At 54.0% G+C, this 14,238-nt stretch overlaps 1 protein-coding gene across 9 annotated transcripts in view; it reads right to left on the minus strand.

Moving 5' to 3' along the window:
• AXIN2 (axin 2) overlaps positions 1-10,230 on the minus strand; it is a 33,021-nt gene extending 22,791 nt beyond the window's left edge. For 2 of the 9 annotated variants that reach the window (XM_034942748.4, XM_034942745.4), the window contains exons 1-2: positions 10,031-10,230; positions 6,357-7,287 (exon numbers count right to left, since the gene is read on the minus strand). In XM_034942748.4, the coding sequence (XP_034798639.1) occupies positions 6,357-7,171 (815 nt within the window). In that variant the 5' untranslated portion in view covers positions 7,172-7,287; positions 10,031-10,230. Of the gene's footprint in view, positions 1-6,356; positions 7,288-8,066; positions 8,923-9,376; positions 9,709-10,030 lie in introns of those variants that run through there. The other 7 variants (XM_063598792.1, XM_034942747.3, XM_063598791.1 and 4 more) reach the window with 5 other exon arrangements.
• Between the last annotated feature and the right edge of the window lie 4,008 nt (positions 10,231-14,238).

Genomic DNA, 14,238 nt, shown 5'->3' on the forward strand with positions numbered 1-14,238 from the left:
TCAGTGCAAGGTCATAGTCCTGTCTTAACTGGATGGGGAGAGGCCAGGGGACAGCAGGGGTGCCAGGGGACCGGCAGGGAGAAAGCATTCCCATCAGCACATAGCATCCAAGGTCTGTCACCAGACTGGATGGAAAGGAGGGGTAGGTACAGGCAGGGAGCCCTGGGGGAAGCCACTGCCACAATTTGGTGTGAGGGTCTGTCTCAACAGGGGATGGTGGGATGGAAAAGAAGGTAGGAGAGGCAGTCTCTGCCTTTAAGGAGTTTGCGCTTGTTGGAGTCACCAAACAAACACAAAAAGTTACAGGGCCATAAACTTTTTAAGCCAGAAGGGACCCCTGTAATCATCACAACCACCCAAGGAGGTAACTTAGCACCATGTGGGCCAAAGGCCTTGTCAGACTTGGCCAGAGGAGCCGGACCACAGCTGTGCCGTGGATCCTGTCTGACTGCATCAAGTCAGATCTTAGAAATATGCTGTAGGCATAGAACTGACCAGAAGGTGCAGACCAGGAGCACTGCACATGAACCCCTCAACACTTTTGACCAAGTGACTTGTGACCATCACTTGGACACTCTGACCCTGTTCTCATATCTGTAGAGGGCAAGAAGTCTCACGACCTCCTGGGATTTTTTGGTGAAAATTAAATGAGAATGGTAAGATCTTCCAGGCCTTCCTCCTGGTCCATGTGTCCTCAATCCGGAATTCCCCAACACCAAGGGCAGAGAGGAGTGGTGAGAGTAAAAAGAACAGTTCATTCTTCTGGAGAAGAGAAGGTTGATTCGGTGAAAAAGGCCTCGTAGTTGAGAAGGGGGACTCTCTGTTCAGCATCCCCACTAAAGGAAGAACAAGGGGAAATAGGCTTCAAAAGTTAGAGAGAAAAAAATACTTCTAAATGGTCAGAGGAAATCCATAAAGTAGGTGGGGACAGGCTGTGAAATCACCCAAGTCTTTAAAACAGGCCAAAGTGCCCAGCCATCTGGGTGCGTAAGTAAGGCGTGGATACTGCCTTGAAGCAGGATGCACAAGATGACTTCCTTGGGGCCTTTTCCTGTTGTTAGGAATCCAGTGATGAGGCCACATTCTGTAAACTCTCAGTAGGGACCAGAAGTCAGAGGCTGGGCACTGCTGCCGGCTTGGCTGCAGTGCTCGCTGCTGGGCTGAGTCACAACCCCTCCAGAGGTGGGCACCCACCTGAAGAGCAGGCAGTTGGATCATGGCCTCTGCACCAAGTTCTGAGGTCCTCCAAATGAACCAACAAAGGCACAGTAATTTGGGGGAAATCACAGGAAAATTCCAAGAAAAAACCGAGTGCCAACAAAAACAGAGAGCCCCAGCCAGGCACGGTGGCCCACGCCTATAATCCCAGCACTTTGGGAGGCCGAGATGGGTGGATCACCTGAGGTCGGGAGTTCGAGACCAGCCTGACCAACATGGAGAAACCCCATCTCTACTAAAAATACAAAACTAGCCGGGCGTGGTGGCGCATGCTTGTAATCCCAGCTACTCGGGAGGCTGAGGCAGGAGAATCGCTTGAACCCGGGAGGCAGAGGTTGTGGTGAGCAGAGATCACACCATTGCACTCCAGCCTAGGCAACAAGAATGAAACTCCATCTCAAAAAAACAAAAACAAAAACAAAAAACCAGAGAGCTCCCATTTTCTCAACTGCCCTAATTTCCTTCATCATCTTTATCATGATTTATAATGACTGGACACTGGTGTTTCCATGTTGAACACCTGTCCTGTGAAACCAGACTGTAAGCTCCATGAGGGACAGCCCTGTCCTCACACGAATCTCCGACGCTGAAAGTAGTGAGTGGCACGTGGCAGTGACTGAAAACCTTGTTGACTCTCCTTAAAGGACCTAAGACCATTAGATGGGTCACTGGAAAAGTTTTTTAGTTTAACAGGCATGGTGCAACACCAAAAAAGCCAAAACAGCCTTAAATAGCATTCAAACACTCTTTCTTCCATGCCTTCAGTCCTGCTATCTTGGTGGTATTAACACATCAACCATGTCTCCAATGTAAGAGCTATACTTCAACCTCTGTGGGGAGAAAATGACTCAATAGAAAATTCCTTCCTCCCAGCAAAAAAGACACCTAACTCAAACCCTATGTGTGCTCACACGGCTTTGCACTCGTTGTTTAACACATGGATCCCAAAATAAACTTGTCTCCCTTCACTTCCAAAATAGAGGACTACTGTGTGACCAGTAATTAAAAATGGAATATACTGCTCTTAACTCAGTTGACTGCAATAAAGTACTTGGATTTTCCCACAATCATAACAAGACAGGGCAGAGAAAGGAGGCAGGGTTGTGGGGAGAGGCAGAGACTCGGTATTTCAGAACCCAGACCTTTGTCAAAAGTGCCACATAATTTTAAGAAAACGGAGTGGGGCTGTTTTCTTGTGATTACTTAAAAAAAAAAGGGGGGGGGGGAAGAAACTCAAACCACGCTACAGTAATTGTACCCAGATGCTTTATTTCTTCAGGACTGTTGTGCTTCCAGTTGCTGCAAGGATTTTAAATTCCTACACAGAGTAGAGGCCTATGCTGCAGCTTCTGCATCAGCCTCACATCCACAGACCTGGTTTGCAACCTCAGTAAGCAAAGGCTTTTCAGCCTGCAGGTGGCAGAGACCCCCGGAACCTTCAGGGAAAGGAGGTGCCGGCTGCTTTCTGTTTTCCCCTATCCTGTTCTTATCTCCTCTTAATGAGATGCTGTGGCCCTGCCCCTCCCCATAAACCAGAGGGGAGCCTCCAGGCAGGGAGCACAGAACTGACCTGACAGAACTGACCATAGGGATCCTCCTCCTTCTCCTCCTCTTCCTCTTCCTCCTCCTCCTCACGTTCCCTTCTCAAAATAATGCAACTTCAAAAGTATATGCTTCTAAGTCTGTGCGTTCAGGGCTTTCCAAGAGCCCTCTGAAAATTTACTCACAAGGTCACTGCCCAAAAGGCAATACCCTCTTCAACAAGCATTTTCTAAGGCAAGATCAAGGGACTCCACTCGGCAAGGGGCCAGGACTCCAACAGCACTGGGCAACGGGACCTTTTGAAAACAGGCAAACTTTTACAAGTGGATCTTAGCAAACTGCCCTCACCAGAGCTCCCATCCTCTAATTGTGGACTACTGCTTCCAGCATATCTTTCCTATGGCATCATTTTCTTTGATAATTGAAGCCAAGCTTGATTCCAATGGCTCCGCACAAAAACGGGCCTCATCAGCGAGTTCTTTCAGAGAACTGGAAGCAGCACTCGGAGCCAGCAGAGGGCCATCTGCTGGGCCCGACTTCTTTTAAGGGAGGCCAGAGCAGAGGGCCCAATGGGAGGCAGATGAGCCCCACCTTGGGCAGGACACACAAGGGCACGTGCAGAAAGGCGAGGACACAGGGAGGGCTCTGTGCACCCAGCACCTTATTCTCCTCCCCAAAATAAATGCTAGGCCCAGTGCCTAATCCCACAACCCCCCTTCGCACACACCTCGACACTGTGCGTGTGTGTGTCTGTGTGCCGGGGATTTTACACGTGCTCCTACCAACAAGTTGCTTTTGCTCTAGGTTATTTATAGCCATCGTCAAAAGCCCAGGCATCCCCCTCAACCACTCAGACCAGAGTCCTGCCCTCTGAGGATAATTCCTGCTCTTCCGCCCCAACTATTTATATTAAACCTGACACCAAATCAGTAAGGACACAAACAAGTCGTTAAAAACGAGGCTCCTTTGAGTGCCCGAGGTAAACACAGGGCTTGCAAGCCTGGCCAGTGCCCCAGGCATCCGGCTGCCAAGACCGCTCCTCAGCAGCTGATGAAGAAAGACCATCCTCAGCAGGACTGACGTTTCTGTTCCATTCATTTTACTAACTTATTAAGCCCATCCCAGATGCCAGGTACTCTGCAGAATGAGTGAGTGTGCGGGAGAGGGAAGGGGGGAACTTAAACCTTAGATGGGATCTCTACATTCCAAGAACTAGCTGGAAAAACAGACTTCAGTTCAATAAGAAAGTTGAGGCATGGGGGCCAGGGGGCCACTCTAAAATCTTACAATGGAAAATGGGCTAAGCCAAGAGTCACCCTTTAAAAGTGACATCCCAACCTGGTTGTCCTATTTACATCATCATTACTAATTATACTAATTATAACACTTTGCGGCGGTTCAAAACGTTTCTCTCTACAAAAGGCTTTCATGTTTATTATTTTGGTCCTAATAACAATCCTATGACACAGACAGAAGGAATGGTGCCCACCCATTTTACAGATGGGCACATGCCGTTCAGAAAGGCTTCAACACCCAAGCAGTAAGTGGTGGACCGGGCTGGAATGCAAGCCTTTGAATAAGGAGTCAGCAGACCTTTCCATGTACTGTGCACACACTCGAATATCTTGCACGTTAAAATGATGTGAGATCATCTGGCTATGTCTTAAATTCTCTTTAAATATGCCCAGTTAAGACATATGAGCTTCAGAGAGTCCTTTAAGATGCTTCATCTCAACCCAACAGTGGGAGAAGGCACACATGAATCTCGTATGGAAACTCTCAGGTCAATGACAAGCTGTCACCTCTTTATCAATGATGTCCACGCTTCTGTCCCTGCCTTCTGGATCTCAAAAGCTTCATGAGTTGCATCCTGGTAATATCCCAGATGAGGCAAGCCCAGGCTGGGTCGCAACTGCCCACCCACAAAGGGGAGGGTTCACAGCAGAGCCCTGCCTGGGGAGGGCGTCCAAAACCACACACTGTGCTGTTTACGAAGGTGACACTCTGGTCCCGACAGTGGGAGACACAGAAGCCCCAGTCAGGAGGCCCCTGGAGAAGCAGCCTTTACCACGGCTCTTAAGTAGTCTCAGCTCTGGCTGCCAGGCTAGAGGGCAAGGAGGCCAGCGCCAGAGGCTTACCCAAATAGTCTCATAATGGGGCGGGCAGGTGTAGCAGGTGCCCGGCGACTGACCTACTGCAGAGGCCAGACCCAGGATCTTCCTCCCAGACAACCTGACTCCACAAGCATAAAGACACTGAAACACCTCCCTGGAACCTGTGCTTCCTTGCAAAAGTCAACCTGGTTCCACTTAGGTGTAGACCAGATGTCTGAGTAAAACTGGTTCCCAAGCCACAAGCGCGCCCCCTGGTGGTTGGAGAACAAGCCCTTCCTCTCCTCGCCAACAGTCAACTCTCTCCGCCGCCCCTAAAATCATGGCCCGCTAGGCTCAGACCTGGCCACCCTGAGAGGCTCAAGATCAACCATCTGGTGCCCACCTCTCTTCCTGCTGCTGGGCACTAGAGATCACATCCTACAGAGAAAGGGAAATCCAGAGGCAGCTATCAGACCGCATCCTGGGCCCCTAACACACACAGAAATTCACACAGAGAGCAAGATAAACCATTCAGAGAGCAGTCAAGTGCAGCCCCATCCCCTGCCTGTCATAAACCACACCCCGGAATTAAGAGGCTCATTCTCTTTTCGGATATTTGGAAGTCGGGAGGAGGGGAGAAAACAGAAAAACTCATTCTAACAAGAGGTCTGAAGTTGCCTCCAAAGGTCAAGAATCTTAAGACTTGGCCATTCTGCAAAGAACTATTTGTCTTTGAAGCCTCAAAGAGAAAGTACTCCAGGGCCCCAGTACTCCCGGGCCAAGATCTCTTCTCCATCAGCACTAACAAAATAATCAACTGAAGTCTGACCCTCGGACTCATGAGCATTTAAAACCTGGATTAATATGCCAGCAAGCTCTAAAGGTAAGGGTCCTTCATTTGGGAAAGTCACAGGACCTTCCCTAGTTAGAGGCCTTTCTTGCTAGGTAAATATGTAATTGTACAAAGGGAACCACAAGTTCAGTTAAGCCAATTGCTGGCTCTTATCTTAACAGAAAAGTTCAAAAAAAAAATCCCACTTACCCCTCAGTGGGTGCACATATTATTTCCTGTGCCTCCACCACAACCCAGCTGCCTCCCTAGCCACATTAATTCCACCCTCTACTGATTAGTGGTGAAGTGACCCCTTCCAAAACCGGCGCTTAGTGGATCTGGTGACTCAGAGGCATCAAAAGCTGCTGTCCTCTCTCTCTCTCTCTCAACCTCTTCTGAGACACTAGCCCGGGATAATAAGTAACCCACATTAGCGAATACTGCTTGCCACTGTTTGAAGTCAGCACTGGAAGACTGCAGGTATTTACTGTATGTGCATCGCTTTCCCCCTCTTTCAACAACAAAAAGCAAGATCAAAAAGGGTTCATGGCCAGCAGTCCTAACTCAACAGACCTGTCAGTCTCTGCAGCACACCCATCCATCCATCCACCATACTTAAAACATCTGCAAAGTCCACAGCATCAGCCCACCCGCTCCCGTCAAAGTCTTACCTATATCCACTGTCAACAGTTTCCGTGGACCTCACACTCGCCGTGGCCCTCAGAGTTTTGCTGGACAAGCCAACCACGGTTGGCGAAAGTTTGCACTTGAAGTCGGCACAAGTCCACTCCTCTTCTTCATTCAAGGTGGGGAGATAGCCACACACGACCTTTAGGCTCCCGAGTCCCCCATTACTCATGTAAGCTGTGTTTTCTCCCCCACTCCTCACATATTCGAGGTATATATCAGAAGTCAAAAACATCTGGTAGGCATTTTCCTCCATCACCGACTGGATCTCGGTCTGCGCCTGGTCAAACATGATGGAATCAATCTGCTGCTTCTTGATGCCATCTCTTATGTAGGTCTTGGTGGCAGGCTTCAGCTGCTTGGAGACAATGCTGTTGTTCTCAATGTACCTTTTGTAGATCGCTTTGGCTACTCGTAAAGTTTTGGTATCCTTCAGGTTCATCTGCCTGAATCCATTGCAGGCAAACCAGAAGTCTAAGGTATCCACGCATTTCTCCCTCTCCAGGAAAGTTCGGAACAGGTAAGCACCGTCTTGATCGCCCAATAAGGAGTGTAAGGACTTGGTCCACCGGGTCAGAGGGGAATCCGGAGATGCCCGCCCCTCCGGCTCCCCCAACCCATCTTCGTTCCGCCTGGTGTTGGAAGAGACAGGCATGGGTTTGGTGACCTGGCCCTTGCCCACCCCTGGCTGACACGGTGGGGTCTCCCCTTCTTCCCCTGGCACTGGGGGCCGCGGGGCATCCTCACGGAAGCTGCTGCTGGGGTCCGGGAGGCAAGTCACCAACATAGCGCTACTCATGGTGAGGGAGCTCTTCCCACTGAGTCTGGGAATTTTTCTTCTTCCAGTTCCTCTCAGCAATCGGCGTGGTCTCTCTGTCTCTCTCAAGTCAGCAGGGGCTCATCTGAACCTCCTCTCTGGAAAGAAAAGGAAGGGGGGAGGTGGGGAGAGAGAAAAGGGTATTGATCTAATCAAAACCAGATCTACCCAACATCAAAGCAAGAAAGTAAACAGGCTTTTCAACTCCTCAAATTCAAATCAAGCAACCCAGCTATCTGCGAGGTGCTCATCTAAAGTATCTGGCGCTGCTTTTCAAAAGCGAAATCTGAGCTCCCTGCACACTTTTCGGGGTTGGGGGTGGGAGGGAGCTGTTGGGAAAGAGGCGGGGAAGGTGAGAGGAAGGCAAGAGCTGGGGACGGCAGGGGGACACTGGAGGTGTAAGACACAACCTTCCAAAAACCCACTCGGCCAGGGCGCACGCAGGGCAGCTCAGCCCGCGCCTCGCCTCCCCTCCCTTCCCCTCCCCCGATACCATCAACTCCAAAAAGGCGCACTCCCAGCCGCTAGGCTGTGTGCAGGTGAAACCAATTTCGGTATATTTCCCCACTCGGCCCTGCACAGATAACTCGAGCTCCAAACGTGCCCTTCCCCGGCATCTGGTTCCCATTCTCCCCACCCACCCCCTCCCTCTGCGCTCCCTCTTCCCACTCCTTAAAAATTCAGAAGATCCTGGCCCAAGAGAAGCCCGCCCAGCACAGGCGGATTGGGCTCCCGGACTCCCAGATTCAGCACGCAAACACCCCCTCCCCAACTCAGATTTGAGTGTTCGCTACGCGCCCCCTACCCCCACCAAGAATCCAGCTCAGTCAACACCTCTGTCTTCCCTGACCTCCCCCCAAACCAGAAACCAACTCACTCAGTGGAGACTTTGATCTTCAAACTTTGAGAGAGAGCTGAGAAGCCTCGGAACCGTCGCCCCCGTGCCCCCAACCCACCTCCCGGATCCGCGAAACCTACAAAACTGGATCACCAGCCGTCTCACGCCACTACTGCCTGTGCCAAGAATCCCAAACTCTACTGATTTCAAGCCTGTCTTTTTTCCAAAGAAAAAAGTCTTATCTAACCAATAAACAAGCTGCTTTCCCTAGCACGGAAAAGATCAAACTAAGAAGGGTAGGGGCTGAACGGGGTGCAACCCGGGGCGAGAAGCCAGGGACCCCGGATCTGGGATGGGTGCACGCTGAACCCGACCAGAGCCTCGAGCCGCGGGGCTGGGCGGCGCGGCCCACGGAAAAGTGGGGCTGCCGTTAGCACCGCGCTACCCGGGCGGTGGGAGGTGGAGCGGCCCCGTTACCTGGAAGACGAAGGCCGCCGAGGCCGGGCTCTCATGTCCTCCGAGCCCCTCCGGCCCGGTCCCCCGGCCCAAATGCAACCGAACGCCTCCAGAGCCCCGGCGGGCACACCTCGAGGCCGGAACCCCGGGACACGCCAGCAGCGCCCCGAGCCCGGGCGGGGGGTCGGTCCCCGGCGCCGCCGCTTGCAGAGGCGCCCGCAGAAAAAGCACAGAAAGCAGCAGCCTAGTCCAGAAATGGCGACGCGCGGAGTCTCTGCCTCTCCGCAAAAGGGGCCGGGGCGGCCACGGGCGAGGGGCCCGGGCCGGGAGGAGGGACGCGAGGGACACGGGCGCCCCGGACTTGGGCCGGTCCTGCGCGCAGACTGAGCCTCCGCCAGCGCTGTGGGCCCCTTAGTGCGGACCCGCGGCAGGGAGGGGAAAAGGGGAGGGGGAAGAGAAGTAGGAGGAGAGGATGGGGCGGAGGAGAGGCGGGGGGCGGGGGAGGGCAAGCGGGGGGCGCCGCTACCCTTTCATCCCACCTCCCAAAGGCACTCCCGCGCGCACTCACACGCCGACTCACATCCATAACCGCGACAGCGACGCGACCCCCGGGGGGTATCTGCCCCCTCTCCGCCCCCGCCACTGCCGCCACTCGGATAAGTCTCCTCTCCGGGCCCCCCGCCAACCCGGTCCCCGCGCTGGGGAGGGGGCTCCGGCGCAGGGCGCGCAGGGCTGCCCGGCCAAGCCCCCCCGGAACGCTGGGCGCCGGGTCCGCCGCTCCCCTCCGCGCCGGCCCCTAGCGCGCCCCGAAATAGCCGGCCTGCCAACTTCAAAGGGCCGCCCCGCACATCAAAGCGCGCGGTCCGCCCGGCCGCCTCGGCCTCGGCACTCACCATTGATCCCCGCGCGCGCTCCGCGGCGAGACCTCGCAGGCGCCCCTGGCGGGGGCCCGGCCCCGGCCCCCGGCTCGGCTCGCGGCGGCAGCCCCGGGCCCCCCCGGGCCGGCCGCGGCGTCGGGGAACATGGGGAGTCGCGCGGCGGGGGAGGGGGTGCGGGAAACAACAATCCCGGGTTCAGAGCGAAAGCCACCGGCCGGGGAGGGGAACGGCGCGCCCCGCCGCCCCTTTTATGCAAAAGATCCGAGCGGGCCTCCGCCCCCGCCGCGGCCGCCCCCGGCCCCTGCGCCCCCGCCCGGTCCGGCTTTCAACACAGGTCCTGTTTCCAGCAGTCACTCGGCGCACCAAATGTCCTCCGGGCGCTTCCAACAAAAACTGCGCTGTGGATTTAACTGTGCACTTCAAAGGCGCGAGCCGAGCGCACGGTCCTGAAAGGGAGGTACGCGCCGGCCGCGCCCCGGGCCGCCCCCCGCAGCCCCGCCACCGCTCCGCAGGGCCGCCCCGCCCGCGCCCCTCTCCAGGCCCGGCCTCCGCCTGGCCGGGCCCCCTCCCGCCCCCCGCGCCCACGCCGCGGCTCGGCGCGACCTCGCCCCCTGTAAGAGGGGGACTTTCTTTGAAGCGGCTCCGCTGGGGCCGAGCTTCCACCCCCACCTTTTACAGCAGGGCCTTCGGCGGGCGCCTCGGCCGCCGGGCGGCCCCGAAATCCATCGCTCTGAGGGGTTATTTTTATTTCCCGGCTCTCGGGCTGTTACTGAGTTGCCAGGACCTTATCAAAGCGCAGCCGGCTCCAGCCGACTCCCCCGGGCCAGGCTCGCGGAGCCAGTGATCCCGCCGCGCCAATCACAGCCGCGCTCGGCCGGCCCGCGCCGCCCGCCTTAAAGGGACAGCGCCCCGCGCCCGCCCCGCCCCGCCCCGGCCCGCCCCCGCCGCACGCTCCGCTCCCGCGTTAACCCTTCCCCGGCCTCTCCTCCGCCCCCTGCCAGCCCCCCGCGGCCCCGAGGGCGTTCTCAGCCCGAGTTCTGATTTCTTCTTTCAAGTTCTCCGGCCTCTTTGCTCCCGCCTCCTCCCCCTGCCTGCCCTCGCTCTCCCCGGCTCTGGAATGCAACAGTTTCTGGTAGCATTATGGCCATCAGAAGAACTGCAAGCAAGCAGATTTTTTTTTTCTATCATCAAACGCTTTTCTGCCTCTATTCAAGTTTCCCTGGGAATTTGGGCTTGGAGGACTTTATAAAGGGAGTTCCGGCCCTGGGGTTGGCTGGCCCGCTGTCATAGGGCGGAATCGGGCCCAGCCGCTGGAGGCGTGTGCATGCCTGTGCGCGCTTGTGCACGTGCATCTGAGTTCGGGTAAATATAGGACTGCAGTTGGTGGATGAATTGCGTTTGTGCATGTGTGAAAGTGGGGTGTGAATCCGCCAGTACCGCCAGTATAGGCCTGAGTGCTAACACCAGTTAGGAGGCATACCTCAGTGCCCTGAAGACCTAGGTCCAGCTTCCTAACCTGCTGGCCATAAGACCCTCATAGCGGCACACATTGGCCATCTCTCCCCAACAACTGCATACCCGTTACTCTTCCAAAGTCCCCTCTTCTGCCATATGTTACATATTAAACCGATAGGAATATCTTTTTTCCCACTCCAAACGACAAGGCATGCATGCCGTTTTAATGTATCGAAAACTCCTCACCCCATTGTCACCTTTGAATTTCTCCCACATTTGCCCAAAAACGTTTATAAGGCACACACAACCTTCTCTTCTCCGTTAAAATGAGAAAATATGTCACAAACCCAGAGCATTATGTATTTATTCTGCTGCTGCTATAGAATGATTCCTTATGTTATGAGCGAATAATTAACTTTTCTTCCTTTTAAAAAACAAAGGGCCGGGGACGGTGGCTCACGCCTGTAATCGCAGCATTTTGGGAGGCCCATGCTGGAGGATCATCTGAGGTCAGGAGTTCGAGACCAGCCTGCCCAACATGGCGAAACCCCGTCTCTACTAAAAATACAAAAATCAGCCGGGTGTGGTGGCACGTGCCTGTAGTCCCAGCTACTCGGGAGGCTGAGGCAGGAGAATCGCTTGAACCTAGGAGACGGGGGTGGGGGGGTTGCAGTGAGCCAAGATGGCACCACTGCACGCCAGGCTGGGTGACAAAGCGAGACTCCCTCAAAACACACACACACACACACACACACATAAAGGTGTGAACCAAAGAGATCCAAGAAGTGAAAGGCAGAGTCCTGGCCTCAGGGCTCTGCGAGGCTCTTACTCTCCAACTTAATGGATGACAAGCCCTTTTAAATGCGAGATGGCCTGTCATTAGGCCTTCAGAACTTTAAAACATGCAAGAATTGTGGCTCTATCTAGGTATCCATAGAAAAAGAGAAGGAAGAGGCTAGGTGTGGTGGCTCACCCGTGTAATCCCAGCACTTTGGGAGGCCAAGGCAGGCGGATCACCTGAGGTCAGGCATTCGAGACCAGCCTGGCCAACATAGTGAAACCCTGTCCCTACTAAAACTACAAATATTAGCCAGGCGTGGTGGGGGGCGCCTGTAGTCCCAGCTACTCGGGAGGCTGAGGCAGGAGAATCATTTAAACCCAGGAGGTTAAGGTTGCAGTGAGCCTGGGCGACAGAGCAAGACTCCATCTCAAAAAAAAAAAGAAAAGAAAAAGAGGAGGAAGATCCACCACCCATGATCTGCTGGAAAGGGGCAGGCGGCAGGACTGTGCACCACCTGCCCTCAGCCTAAGGGGCTGTGACAAGGGACTAGAAAGCTCTTGGACTTTCTAGTCTAAGACTCTGGACTCTGGCTCGTGGGTGCCATGACAGGTGGCAGCTCCTCCCCAAAACCTGCCTTTCGGTGCCCATGGTCTGCAGCTCCAGGCTCTCGACCCCAGGCAGCCAGGTTGGCATAAAGACAGCAGTACCAGCCCTGAAATGTGGCCCTGAAGCCAGCCAGGAAGGCCAGGGAAAGAGTGTGGCCTGATGACTCATCTTTGCCTTAGGACAACTGCTGGTGTGAGGAAACCAGTGGGCTCTAAAAGCCCCGGCCTGCTGGTATTCTGGGGGGTCAGTGGCCCATGGACCCTCTTAGCCACCAGCTCTGAGCTGGCCCAGGGCCAAGAACACAGCCACCACCTTTGGCCACCCCAGGAGTGCCAAGAGTAAAACTGTCACTGTGGTTCCAGGGAGTCTTTGGGCCACAGAGGGTATTATTACTGGAACAGAAGTGTAGACAGAGGGGTATGGATTGCCATAAAAGTGTCTACCATATAAACAACAGTAAAGTCACACACACACACACACACACACACACACACACACACACAATGTGGGGGGTGGGGGAGAGAGAAAAATCAAAACATCTAAAATCAAAATAAACAATGTTCAGAAAAAAGAGGTTTTCAAAAAGGAAGTGGAAACTTGGTCTTCGTGGGTGGTTTTCCTCTCCTCCCAGTTGTCCCCACCGACCCGTCACTGCCTCCCCCAACCAGCCCTAATCACTGTAGGCTCAACTTTAACCAAAGGACTACCTCATTATCCCATGGCTGCGACTGTAGCAAGAGGGGACTGGGACTGGGACTGGGGACCCAGGAGCAAGACCCGGTTTGGTTTGGATCTTCTCGGTCAATAATAACTGCTCTGAGGGCCGGGGTGCGGTGGCTCACGCCTATAATCCCAGCACTTTGGGAGGCCAAGGCAGGTGGATCACCTGAGGTTATGAGTTCGAGACCAGCCTGACCAACATGGAGAAGCTCCGTCTCTACTAAAAATACAAAATTAGTCAGGCGTGGTGGCGCATGCCTGTAATCCCAGCTACTTGAGAGGCGGAGGCAGGAGAATCACTTGAACCCAGGAGACAGAGGTTGTGGTGAGCCGAGATCGTGCCATTGCACTCCAGCCTGGGCAACAAGAGCAAACTCCGTCTCAAAAAATAAATAAATAAATAATAACTCCTCTGAGAGCATGGTTTCCAGAACAGGTGCTCGGGTCACTTTAGGGCAGTGACTCCCTCCACCATCACCCCTGGCCTGTCCGCTTTCCTACAGCTTTATATCTGGTGGGACACTTCCCTCCCAGCAGGAGGCTGGGCCAAGTACTGGAAAGCCCTCTCTCTAGCCTCTGGGTCTCTGACTACTTGTTGATAATATTTCTAGAGGAGAATCCAAAGTCCTGTGCTTATAGCAGCCCCTTTCTCAAGATAGCACGTTTTCCATTTTCCCCTTGTCCCTGGCAGCAGCGCTGTCATGTGACTTGTTGTAATCCTGCACGGTTGCCTGGAAACTGGAAAGCAAGGTGATGGATTTCTGCACATGCTCACTCACCCCCCGCTCCACCTTTAAAGAAAAACCCTACGGAGGATAAACAGTCCACTTTGCCTAAGTGCAGACAAGTTTAATAAAGCAGAGAGTGATTCTTTGCTGGAATTATATACTGGGCTGAAATCCTAGAATCCCAGAAAACAAGGACTAAGGGCTCCCTGGGAGGCATCTGGCCAGATCTCTGACCTTTAGTCAGCCCCACAAAAACCACTGTGGAGGGGAAGTCACACCAGCTGGGACTTCAGAGGAGCTGAGACCCAGGACACTGCTCTCTCAGATTCAGTAACTTTGTCTTTTATTCCTTTGGAAAAGTGCTGCCTTAGACAATGTACCTTTGTTTGGGGAGGAAGGTGAAGAGAGACACAAGTAACCTTTCCTAAGACTGGAGGTTACCTAACCACGCTGAGTTTCCATTTGTTCACCTGTAGACTGGAGGAAACCTCCCCTGCAAAGGCTGTTGTGAGCCTGAGCAATACGATAAATGCCTGGCACAGAGCTGGACACACAATAGAACATGGTGGTTATTTTCGCAGAGTAAG

This window comes from Pan paniscus, chromosome 19 (genome assembly GCF_029289425.2).
Source record: "Pan paniscus chromosome 19, NHGRI_mPanPan1-v2.0_pri, whole genome shotgun sequence".
Taxonomy (NCBI): Eukaryota; Metazoa; Chordata; class Mammalia; order Primates; family Hominidae; genus Pan; species Pan paniscus.